Source organism: Gouania willdenowi, chromosome 17 (genome assembly GCF_900634775.1).
Source record: "Gouania willdenowi chromosome 17, fGouWil2.1, whole genome shotgun sequence".
NCBI lineage: Eukaryota > Metazoa > Chordata > Actinopteri > Blenniiformes > Gobiesocidae > Gouania > Gouania willdenowi.
This window is the reverse complement of record NC_041060.1, coordinates 36,818,405-36,831,487: the sequence shown is the minus strand read 5'-3', so window position 1 is coordinate 36,831,487 and position 13,083 is coordinate 36,818,405. Positions and strand designations below refer to the sequence as shown.

The window sequence follows — 13,083 nt, the reverse complement described above, 5'->3', positions numbered from 1 at the left end:
AGGAAAACAGCGTTAGCATGGAAGGCTAACCGCTAGCTCCACACTAGCATGGGTGAAAAAAACAATGTGGTCACCTTTTACAGGTTTGGCAGAACAGCAGGTCTTTGTGGTGCTGGGTGTCCAGGACGCAGGCACACGTTGGACAGCCCAGAGCGGGGTCCTGGTTGTGGACGCAGCTGTCACACAGCAGGCTGGCGTGGTGCCAGTGGTTGCTGGTTCGAGTCCCGCACTGAACGCACACCCTGCACTTCTACAACCACGTAACACAACATGGTTTTACTTTGAAGATCTAAAACTCTATCAAACTTTGATCACAGGGGCGGGGCCACAAATATGTGACTGTATCTGATCTGAGGGTCACATGACCAGCATTCAACCAATCAGAGCATTAACACAGGAAACAACAAAGAGTTTGTGTGTGTTTATAGTCGTCCTGTATGCTTTTGTTGTTTAGTGACTTTCAGTCTTTGTGTTTTGTCATCATTGTGAGCAATAGTTGAATTGATTACTTTTGTTGACACTGCTTTTTTTAATTATTATATTGGTTTTTGGAGTCACTTTGTGCATCAACGTTGATCGGGGGGGGGCAATATTAGACAGAGGGCCATTGGTTGGCTATAAAAAGCTGAATTAGGTTAAAAAATAAAACCTTTTGTGTTAATTTTGCAAACATAAAACAGGAATGTAAACGCAAGCTAAATCTACTCTGTTAAATATTTTATTCTTTGAATTACATTTTTACTGTTTTATGCTAATTATAATGTTATGTCTTTCATAAATTCTTCCCTTCTTTGCTCTATTTTTACTTTTTAATGGTGTTATTAAATTAATTATTTGTGCATTAGTAACAAATTTTAATTTTTTTTATCATTTTAAACTTTTATTAATCACAGAATTATGTGAAGCACTTTGGACTAGAATTTAATTAGTTTGAAAGGTTCTACATAAATAAAGCTTGATTGATTGAATAGAATAATAAAATAATCCTTAAGTGCAGCCCTATTCTAACAAAGTCAAACATAAACTTTCTCAGGAAGTGCTTTGACTGTTGAATGATAAATAATAATGAGCTCAAATAACAACACAATATTTATAAATATATATATAAAAAACTTGTTTTTATTGGACTTATAAAAGATAAAAACAAACCTCCTCGATGATGCAGCTAGTGGCGTTTTAACATTGTGATATCCTATGTGTCACCATTTAGCATGGACACCTGTTGGAGCAGAACACCAGGGCAGAAGGACCCGTACCTTACACCTCCACCCGTTGGTGGGCAGAGAGTCGATGGCAGGCTGCAAACAGAAGGTGTGGTAGCCTTTGTCACACATGTCACACACGAGCATCTTAGTGTCCTCTCCAGGGTTTCTACACACACACGCACGCGCGCACACACACACACACACACACACACACACACACACACACACACACACACACACACACACACACACACACACACACACACACACACACACACACACACACACACACACACACAATTGATCAATAATCAATTCATTAGTTGTAACCTGTCCATGTGCATCAGGTCAAAGGTCAGTGGCTCACGTACTTGCAGGTCTGGCAGACTTTACAGTCGGGGCACTGCCACCCGGCTCTCCTCAGGGGGGTGACGGCCATGTCCAGGCACATGCCGTGGTAGTGCAGACCACAGCTGGTGCAGAACAGCTGGTCCTGGAGGTCCCCTGCACTGTCACACAGCACACACTTCACCTCCTCTGCAACTGGAACAGGAAACAACACATGTAATACACAGCTACTGGTACTGGGATGGTGCTGTAAACAGGAAGTTCCACCCACATTTGTGAAGGGCCAATGGAACGTGTTGTGGGCAGAGCAGCAGCAGGCTCCTGATATCCTGAAAGGTCCCAGCGGCCCCCGCACAGGGGTAATGGTAGAGGTGAGCACATCCGTCAGCACAGCACTTCATGGATGCTCCAAGGCGCTTACAATAGGCACAGTGCTGCAGGAGGACGTTAGCACGTTAGCATACGCTACACTTTCACACACTGAGACTAGCTCAGGCAATGTTAACTGAGGCTAGCTGATGTTAGCTCAGGCTAGTTCATGTTACCATTTCACTGGCCAGTCTGATTCACTGCTACTGTTACAGACACTGTTACAGACACTGTTAGACACTGTTACTGTTACAGACACTGTTACAGACACTGTTACAGACACTGTTACTGTTACAGACACTGTTACTGTTACAGACACTGTTACTGTTACAGACCTTTGTGCTCCCTGAGTCGATGGCTCTGTCCACATTTAGCAGAGATTGTCCCTCGCCTTCACAAACGCCGTCGGACCACAAGGCACAACGCTGGTGTGCCCAACACTGCCCTAAGGAGGAGGAGTCACACAGAGGAGGAGGAGGAGTCACAAGCTAACACAGAGAAACCATCCTGCTGTACCTGCATGGGTTAAACCAGTGTTTTTCAATCTTGGGATCATGATCCCATATAGTGTCGCCCGGAATTAAAATGTGTTTGCCTAAAATGTCAGGTAATAAATAGAAAAAAATGATTAAAATTATAGTTTGACCATACCCAATCTCAAACAAATATTGGATATAGTTATATAAATAAAATGCACTATGGTGCACTAATCCCTGTTTTTGTAACACAGTATAATAAACACTATAGTATCATAAAAACTAATTTGATAAGTGGTTTGGGGGGCCGCCAGAATATTGTGAAACAAAAATGGGATCAGGAGCCATAAAGGTGGAACCACTGGGTTAGAATTACTAGCTTCCTATTGGTCAGTGCACTGATCAATGCTTGTAGCTTATGATGAATCTATTGATCATACGTCTGGAGGTAGAGAACACTTACCAGACTCAAACAGAGACTGGACATTGAGATCTTTTGGGAGACCCACATGAGAAAGCTCATCAGGGTCTGCTTCCTCCTCACAGCTCTCAGACCCACTGCAACGAGCACAGAGAACAAGATGAGTCACTCTTTCAGTGGACAGAAACCACAGCTATGTTTACTATATTTACAGATTAACAACAGAAGTCTGATATGCTGATCAATCATCACATCTACCTGTTTTATTGATAGTGTTCAATAGTCAAAGGATTCATGCTGTCTGTCTGTAACATATTGATTATTACTAATGGATTACACACATTTCATTTTTAGACACAATAAAATAACCTCAATAAATCAAAATTAAAACTAAATATATTATATCTGATATTCAATATAATTCAATCCTTTTGTGATATCAGATGTCATTATTGATCAGGAACTAAATACATTTCTCTATTTAGCAGGTGAAAAGAGATTTACAGAGATAAGTGTGTAAATAAATATGAAATAAGTGTGTACAGAGATGAGTGTGAAGAGATATAAGTGTGTACAGATATAAGTGCGTACAGATATAAGTGCATACAGAGATAAGTGTGTATAGAGATATGAAATAAGTGTGTACAGAGATGAGTGTGAAGAGATATAAGTGTGTACAGATATAAGTGCGTACAGATATAAGTGCGTACAGAGATATGAAATAAGTGTGTACATAGATTAGTGTGTACATAGATAAGTGTGTACATAGATAAGTGCATACAGAGATAAGTGTGTACAGAGATATGAAATAAGTGTGTACATAGATTAGTGTGTACATAGATAAGTGTGTACATAGATAAGTGCGTACAGAGATATGAAATAAGTGTGTACATAGATGAGTGTGAAGAGATATAAGTGCATACAGAGATAAGTGTGTACAGAGATATGAAATAAGTGTGTACATAGATAAGTGTGTACAGAAATAAGTGTGTACATAGATGAGTGTGAAGAGATATAAGTGTGTACAGAGATATGAAATAAGTGTGTACATAGATGAGTGTGAAGAGATATAAGTGTGTACAGAGATAAGTGTGTACATAGATAAGTGTGTACAGAAATAAGTGTGTACATAGATGAGTGTGAAGAGATATAAGTGTGTACATAGATAAGTGTGTACAGAGATATGAAATAAGTGTGTACATAGATGAGTGTGAAGAGATATAAGTGCGTACAGAGATAAGTGCGTACAGAGATAAGTGCATACATAGATAAGTGTGTACATAGACAAGTATGAACTGACAGCTCTAAGCTAAGAATGAGCTCCATTGATAAAGCTCTATATGCATGTCTGTATCAGATCAGGTGACTTACATGTTGTTCTTGTGTCCTGAGCTGGTTGGTGCCTCTAGAGGCTGAGAGCTTCTCTCTCCATCACTGCTGTGGCTGAAGAGCTGCAGAGAGACGCTGAACGCATGCAGTTCACCTTGGCCCAGAAGGCTACGGTTACCACAGTAACAGAAGGCACAGAGACGCTCCCTGGAACCAAGCACACTAGGCATGTGAATCTCCATACACTGCCAGCGATACCATACATTAGCCATACATTGGATCCCCTGGTGATACGACACAATACTATTTACCCCTGTTCACGATTTGATATTGGTTTGGTGGCAATTAAATTCTACACAATGCAATACAACGCAATATGGTACGATGTGATTCAACATGATACCAAGAAATTATACCAAAAATGTAAATAGTAAATAAGTAGCTGTGATGCACTATAGTACTAGAGGCAGAGGATTTGTTGTATCCCAACCCCAGACCATCAGCATCGGTGCTACTCATCGCCCTGGTTGTTCTCCCTCTACACAAACATGCTCACATCTTCACACAGCTCAGTATCCATTTTTAAATACGCAGACAACAATAATTGGACTCATCACTGACAATAATGAAAACTATTATCGTGCTCAGGTCACCCAAGCAGTCACATGGTGCCAGAACAATAACCTTCAGCTCAACACATCAAAAACTAAGGAACTCATAATTAACTTCTCTCATTCACCCACACCTATAACAGCCCTTTGTATCAAATGTGAAGCCATAGCCATCACAGACTCTTTCAAATTCCTCTGTACACACATTCAAATGGAAACAACATTCAGATAAGACCTACAAAAAAGCCAATAAAAAAACTGTTTTTCTTACAACAGCTCAAAAAGGAGGAAACATCCTCCTTCAGTTTTACAGCCATAACAGAGAACATCATCAATAATAGTCTGGACAGTCATTCACACACAAAACTCAAACGTATAATCAACAAATCACTGGCCACACACTCACATCCATAGAGACTTTGTATCACAGACGCGTCACACACCGAGCTTTGAACACACACACCTCGTGGGAGGAGCTACAGGTCTTTGTCAGCCAACTCAGCAACATTTAACAACAGTTTTCTCCCACTGCCATACGGACACTAGGGGTTCTATTCTCCCATCTGGACTTGAGCGCATTTTGGACGCCTGCAGATACGCACCGCTCTCCTGTGCATATTCTCTGGTCCAGGCTGCTGACACGCCCACCGCGCGTAAGGAGACAAAAAGCACGTAGTCTGTGAATGAAGGCGGGCTAAAGGAAAGGAGGCAGTGATGTCATTTTTTGGGGGCTGTCTAGAAATCACGGAACATTTTTCCCAACGCTTGTAAATGTCATTGAAATCCGTAAAAATGATAAACATTCACTTTTAATTTGAAACGCCTTCATTGGTAAACAATGTGGGGTCAGTTATGTGTTATGTGTATCACAGGTAGAGGGAGCTCTAGACTACCACCGTAGACTATGTTATTAGAGATATATATATATATATATATATACATATGCACCCTCAGTGTGTTTAGGTTTAGCAGCACGCCATTCTTTACAAACCACATGATTCTGGTCAACTTTACCATCTTTCTACAACTGATTTGTAGTTTTTATGTGCGTTATAAATCTCATCTCTAGCTGCTGCTCTAGCTGACCTCCATGTTTCTGTAACTTTGTAGCGGTACCAACATGCTTCCTGCTTCAGTTCGTGTTCAAAACAACACGTGAAGCGTGGTGGTGCATTCAGTGTACCTCAGAAAAACAGGATAGAATTAAATACAGCATAAAAAAAACGCCCCGCGACCCTGAAAATAGGAACAAGTCAGAAAATGGATGATGGCTGGATGATGGATGGATGAATGCAACCATGGATTTTACTGATGCAGGCACACAGTGACCAATGCATCTGGATTTCACCTGTAAATTGTACCGATGTCACTGAATGAATCAATAAACTCGTATCGTTTGTATCTAAATACTGATTGATATCCATTAATGTCCACATGCTTAAAACACACCATCCTTTATATACACCTGCTGTTAGCTTCATACAGCTAACACTGAGGAGCTAGCCTCCTGTGTGTATACATGCTAACGCTAAGGAGCTAAGCTAACCTGCTGGTGACTGAATGGTCTCCATGGGCTGGAACAGAAGATTGTGTTGGACTCTGATTCTGACTCAGAGAGGCTGACTGGTCCTCCACCGTCTCCAGCAGCTGCATCTGGGTTTCTGATGGAGACACACACACACACACACACACACAGGTTGACTGTTTGCTAAACAGATCAATGCTACACTTATTCATACATTGGTGCTTAGAACTAGTTTTAAACTTTAATTATTGAACCAAAGCTCAGAAAGAGAAACTGAGCCCCAAACTTCACAAATTAGGACTAAACCATGTGTCAAACTCATGGCCCGGGGGCCAAACCCGGCCCTTTGAAGCATTCATTTCAACCCGCAGGAGAAAGTAAAAGTCACAGAAATAACATGAATAATTGTGTAAATGAAACTCACTGTTTTCCTGGTGCTTTCCTTCTATTTTCATCACATTATGACATAAAATTTCACTTAATTGAATAGAAATTTGTCACAAAATCTAGTAAATGTTCAATATTCAAGCAATAAGTGGCAACAGTCCCATCAGGACTGTTGCCACTTATTGCTTGAATATTGTTGGTTTCTGAGATTATAAGTATTTTATGTATACGTAGAAGTGTAAACTAGAGACAACTATGACGCAATTACTCTTTTGCTGCATGAAATCTGTGGTTCACTTAAGATCAAACTGCTCTGTATGGACAACAGAATGAACCTGTACGCTGGTTGGAACATAGTGTCGAGGATCAATATCACAGCGTAGGGGATCAATATCACAACGTAGAGAATCAATATCACAACGTAGAGGATCAATATCACAGCGTAGAAGATCAATATCACAGCGTAGAGGATCAATATCACAGCGTAGAGGATCAATATCACAGCGTAGAGGATCAATATCACAGCGTAGAGGATCAATATCACAGCGTAGAAGATCAATATCACAGCGTAGAAGATCAATATCACAACGTAGAAGATCAATATCACAGCATAGAAGATCAATATCACAGCGTAGAAGATCAATATCACAACGTAGAGGATCAATATCACAACGTAAAGAATCAATATCACAACGTAAAGAATCAATATCACAACGTAAAGAATCAATATCACAGCGTAGAGGATCAATATCACAGCGCAGAAGATCAATATCACAGCGTAGAAGATCAATATCACAGCGTAGAAGATCAATATCACAGCGTAGAGGATCAATATCACAGCGTAGAGGATCAATATCACAACGTAAAGAATCAATATCACAGCGTAGAGGATCAATATCACAGCGTAGAGGATCAATATCACAGCGTAGAGATCAATATCACAGCGTAGGGATCAATATCACAGCGTAGAGGATCAATATCACAGCGTAGAAGATCAATATCACAGCGTAGAGGATCAATATCACAGCGTAGAGGATCAATATCACAGCGTAGAGGATCAATATCACAGCGTAGAGGATCAATATCACAGCGTAGAGATCAATATCACAACGTAAAGAATCATTATCACAGCGTAGAGATCAATATCACAGCGTAGAGGATCAATATCACAGCGTAGAGGATCAATATCACAACGTAAAGAATCATTATCACAGCGTAGAGATCAATATCACAGCGTAGAAGATCAATATCACAGCGTAGAGGATCAATATCACAGCGTAGAAGATCAATATCACAGCGTAGAGGATCAATATCACAGCGTAGAGATCAATATCACAGCGTAGAAGATCAATATCACAGCGTAGAAGATCAATATCACAGCGTAGAAGATCAATATCACAGCGTAGAGGATCAATATCACAGCGTAGAAGATCAATATCACAGCGTAGAGGATCAATATCACAGCGTAGAGATCAATATCACAGCGTAGAGGATCAATATCACAGCGTAGAGGATCAATATCACAGCGTAGAGATCAATATCACAGCGTAGAGGATCAATATCACAGCGTAGAGGATCAATATCACAGCGTAGAGGATCAATATCACAGCGTAGAAGATCAATATCACAGCGTAGAGGATCAATATCACAGCGTAGAGGATCAATATCACAGCGTAGAAGATCAATATCACAGCGTAGAGGATCAATATCACAGCGTAGAGGATCAATATCACAGCGTAGAGGATCAATATCACAGCGTAGAAGATCAATATCACAGCGTAGAAGATCAATATCACAGCGTAGAGGATCAATATCACAGCGTAGAGGATCAATATCACAGCGTAGAGGATCAATTTCACAGCGTAGAAGATCAATATCACAGCGTAGAGGATCAATATCACAGCGTAGAGGATCAATATCACAGCGTAGAGGATCAATATCACAGCGTAGAGGATCAATATCACAGCGTAGAGATCAATATCACAGCGTAGAGATCAATATCACAGCGTAGAGATCAATATCACAGCGTAGAGGATCAATATCACAGCGTAGAGGATCAATATCACAGCGTAGAGGATCAATATCACAGCGTAGAGATCAATATCACAGCGTAGAGGATCAATATCACAGCGTAGAGGATCAATATCACAGCGTAGAGGATCAATATCACAGCGTAGAAGATCAATATCACAGCGTAGAAGATCAATATCACAGCGTAGAGGATCAATATCACAGCGTAGAAGATCAATATCACAGCGTAGAAGATCAATATCACAGCGTAGAGGATCAATATCACAGCGTAGAAGATCAATATCACAGCATAGAAGATCAATATCACAGCGTAGAGGATCAATATCACAGCGTAGAGGATCAATATCACAGCGTAGAAGATCAATATCACAGCGTAGAAGATCAATATCACAGCGTAGAAGATCAATATCACAGCGTAGAAGATCAATATCACAGCGTAGAAGATCAATATCACAGCGTAGAAGATCAATATCACAGCGTAGAAGATCAATATCACAGCGTAGAAGATCACAGCGTAGAAGATCAATATCACAGCGTAGAGGATCAATATCACAGCGTAGAAGATCAATATCACAGTGTAGAAGATCAATATCACAGCGTAGAAGATCAATATCACAGCGTAGAGGATCAATATCACAGCGTAGAAGATCAATATCACAGCGTAGAAGATCAATATCACAGCGTAGAAGATCAATATCACAGCGTAGAAGATCAATATCACAGCGTAGAAGATCAATATCACAGCGTAGAAGATCAATATCACAGCGTAGAGGATCAATATCACAGCGTAGAAGATCAATATGCTGGTGTGAACCCTGGTAAGTTGGTCTCATTCCTGCTATTGATCTCTGATGGAATAAAATAACCTGATCAATGCTTTTCTAACAATGAACTGAAGGGTTTAAATCACCTGTGAACTGTGTGATGTCACTTCCATCCATGCTGTCCTCCTCATCCACAGCTGACCTCCCTTTGCTCCGCCCCCTGCAACAACAACAACAACAACAACAACAACAACAACGTCAGAATGAGCTGAAAACACATGATCTCTAATGAAGGTGTTAAAGAAGAATCATGATCATTGTTAAAATCCCTTCACCAACCCACAGACATTACACACATCTGTGGTGGAGTGTTTGTACGAGCCAATCAATAACCTCCATTAGAATTCATCACTGAATTGATCTATTTTTTGTCCTTTATAAAGACGTAACAGAACGGTTGGATCTTATTAAACAGTGGTTCTTTAACTAATTCTTAAGAATGATTAGTGACATTACATCCAAGGAATCAAATCCAGCTCTTATAATGTTTCCTCTGCTAATGATAGAAATGTGTATTACAGAAAAGCATCAGCGTCATCCACTATGTCTGTCATCCATTCTAAATAAATAGCCACTGTTAGCATGCTAATGTCACAAATATCTATCTATAAAAGATAAAGGTCTGTGTGTGGAGTGAATATCTACTCAACGTGGTGCCTGTTCGACCTGAAACTTAGTCAACGTGTTCCAAAGACCTCGAGTGTGTGTATCTGTTATTTTGGAGTAATTTGGTCATTTCCAAATGTTTATTTTAATTTTATTCACTTCTGAACGACTCAGAAATGAAACCTATTCAACTTTTGACCTCAGGGTGTGAGGGGGCGCTAGCGCACCATCTATATCTATTTCACAGCACAGCTCACTTCTGGTGTGTGCGTGAGCTCCTGTGGACTTCTCTTTGGATGAAAAATACTTTTTTACTGTTCCTTATTTAGTTTGACGGTACGCTATTTAGACCAGACAGACCTCATCCTGAAGTTATTGATGACAATGGCTGCTGTGTTGAAAGCTGTACATTGATCAGCAGCGTGTGTGTGTGTGAGAACCAACGGAGGAGATTAGAGTCCCAGGTAGAGAGTCGCACACACACACGTCGATCAGGTGTGCTTCACTATTGATCACCATCTACGTGACATGTGTGCAGGTGTGTGTGTGTAACAGACCACCATTTAGTCTGGTTACAGTCTGTGTCACTACACCCGTCCATAGGGTGGTAGTGACTGTAGTGTTACAGTCAGATCTAAGTGTTTACATGTTGTTACATAGTAAAGGTCATCTGATTACTGCAGCTTCACTAACGTCACACCTGCCTCTACATCTGACTACTGACATTAGAGACGTTTAGTGAACGTTAGACAGGTACATGTGGATGGACTGGTGACATATTTAGAATGGATTCACACACACACACACACACACACACACACACACACACACACACACACACACACACACACACACACACACACACACGACAACAAAAATATGAAAAGGACTCAAAATACACAAAACTAAATATTTATACAAAAATAACACAAAACACAACAGAAATACAAAAAACAACACTAAAAAAAAAGATACAAAATGACTCCAGAATCACACTACAAATGCAACAAAAAACAATAATTATACAAAAAATGCACAAAAACAACAGAAAGATACAAAAATACACATAATGACTCCAAAAAAACATACATTACAGAAAAATACACCAAACAAAAAATATATAAAAATGAGCAAAGAAAAAAAACAAACACATTTATCATGCACGTCTCAGAATTAAACCAGGGAAATTGCACACGCTATTTTACTTTGCACCCACAAATAAACCCCTTTATAATGCTACAGAGTATGTTATTATTATTATGCCAATAATTGACAACTCAACTTAAGCTCCCACTATATGAATACATACTTCCAACGGGCACTGAACTAGTCCATCTATAAAAGCAAAAAAGGTCTGTGTGTGTATCGAGCGAATATCTCCCTGACGTGGTATGAGTTCAACCTGAAACTTAGTCAACGACTTCCAAAATACCCCAAGTGTGTGTATTTGTTATTTTGGAGTAATTTGGTGTTGCAAAATGTTCATTTTCATTTTAAGATTACAGCTCCCTCTCGGTAGTGAGCGCGGTATTGAGCGCGCTGCTTCCGGTTCCGGGTCGTATAAATATTAAAATATTAAAAACGTTTTTGGACAGCTAAAAGTTATTTAGGTTCATATTTCATGGTTATTTAAAATTATCCCCGCGATCCCAAACTTCCTTTAAGTCGCGGATCACGGAGTCCACTCCCTCTTCCGTCTCCATGACTGTGCCTGCCATGCTATCATCAACGTCTCCAACATAGACCTCTCTGAATAGATCATTGAAACCATCAGCCACTGGTGAGTCTTTTACAGACACGTTTCCCATAGTATAAACCATATAACTGTCTGTGTAATTGTTCAATAACGCACTGTTTCACTATAGTCAGTATTAAACTCAACCCGTTCAATTCTCCATCTGGTAAACTACAGATTCTCTGTGGTGCCGTCCATGGAAGTTAAACTCTGACCACTCGGTTCAAAGGTAAACAATGAGTTTTGTTTTAAAAAAAGATCTGAATTGTAGATAATACTTTAATTTACTTATTCACTCATGTAGTTTGGAGCTTTACGTTTTGTTTTGATTGGCCCTACAATGGCTATGGAGTTTGGTTATCAGCGTCTCAAACATTTCACAGGAACACACACACACACACACACGCACAGTGTGTGCATCCGTTATTTTAGAGTAATTTGGTGTTGCAAAACATTCATTTTAATTTTAAGATTACTGCTTCCTCCCTAGTGAGCGCGGTATTGAGCATCGTTAGCTGACCATATCACAGACATTCTGCTTCTTCAGACAGAGGAATGTAACATATCTGTGAGTGGATGGGTCCACAACACGGCTCTACTATGATTAACGTTTGTTCTGTGCAAGGGTGAGTGTTTCTTCTTTTATTATTCTATGTGTTCAGATGCTAGCAGCTACTATGTAAACACACACACACACACGGCTGATGCGCGTACGTGTGAGAGTGCCGGTGTATAAACCGACATGCTGAACGCACACAGAGCCGTTTAGAGAGAGAGTTGCAACTTTGGTGTTGCAAAACCTTCATTTTTCGTGCTACTTCCTTCTCTAGGGTTAGGGTTAGATAAATAAATAAAACAACACTTTATTTATACAAAAAGTACACAAAACCACAACAGAAATGCACAAAAACACACAAAATGACTCCAAAAGACATACATTACAGAAAAATACACCAAACAACAACAAAAATATGAAAATGACTCAAAATACACAACAATAAATACATATACAAAAAATACACAAAATGACAACATAAATGCACAAAACTACACTAAAAACATAAAAAAACACAAAATGACTCCAAAAAACATACATTACAGAAAAATATAAAAATGAGTAAAAAACAACAAACACATTTATCATATTCATGTTTCATAGAATTAAACCAGATAAATCACACACACTATTTTATTTTACACCCACACATAAACCCTT

The 13,083-nt window shown here is 39.7% G+C and overlaps 1 protein-coding gene across 8 annotated transcripts in view; it reads right to left on the bottom strand.

Annotated features, from left to right (window-relative positions):
- Nucleotides 1–13,083, bottom strand: part of kmt2cb (lysine (K)-specific methyltransferase 2Cb) — a 154,656-nt gene that overhangs the window by 120,509 nt on the left and 21,064 nt on the right. For all 8 annotated transcript variants that reach the window (XM_028471917.1, XM_028471918.1, XM_028471923.1 and 5 more), the window contains exons 3-11: nucleotides 9,613–9,686; nucleotides 6,306–6,420; nucleotides 4,191–4,355; nucleotides 2,862–2,956; nucleotides 2,258–2,367; nucleotides 1,825–1,987; nucleotides 1,577–1,748; nucleotides 1,257–1,371; nucleotides 75–250 (exon numbers count right to left, since the gene is read on the bottom strand). In XM_028471917.1, the coding sequence (XP_028327718.1) occupies nucleotides 75–250; nucleotides 1,257–1,371; nucleotides 1,577–1,748; nucleotides 1,825–1,987; nucleotides 2,258–2,367; nucleotides 2,862–2,956; nucleotides 4,191–4,355; nucleotides 6,306–6,420; nucleotides 9,613–9,686 (1,185 nt within the window). The remainder of the gene's footprint in view (nucleotides 1–74; nucleotides 251–1,256; nucleotides 1,372–1,576; nucleotides 1,749–1,824; nucleotides 1,988–2,257; nucleotides 2,368–2,861; nucleotides 2,957–4,190; nucleotides 4,356–6,305; nucleotides 6,421–9,612; nucleotides 9,687–13,083) is intronic.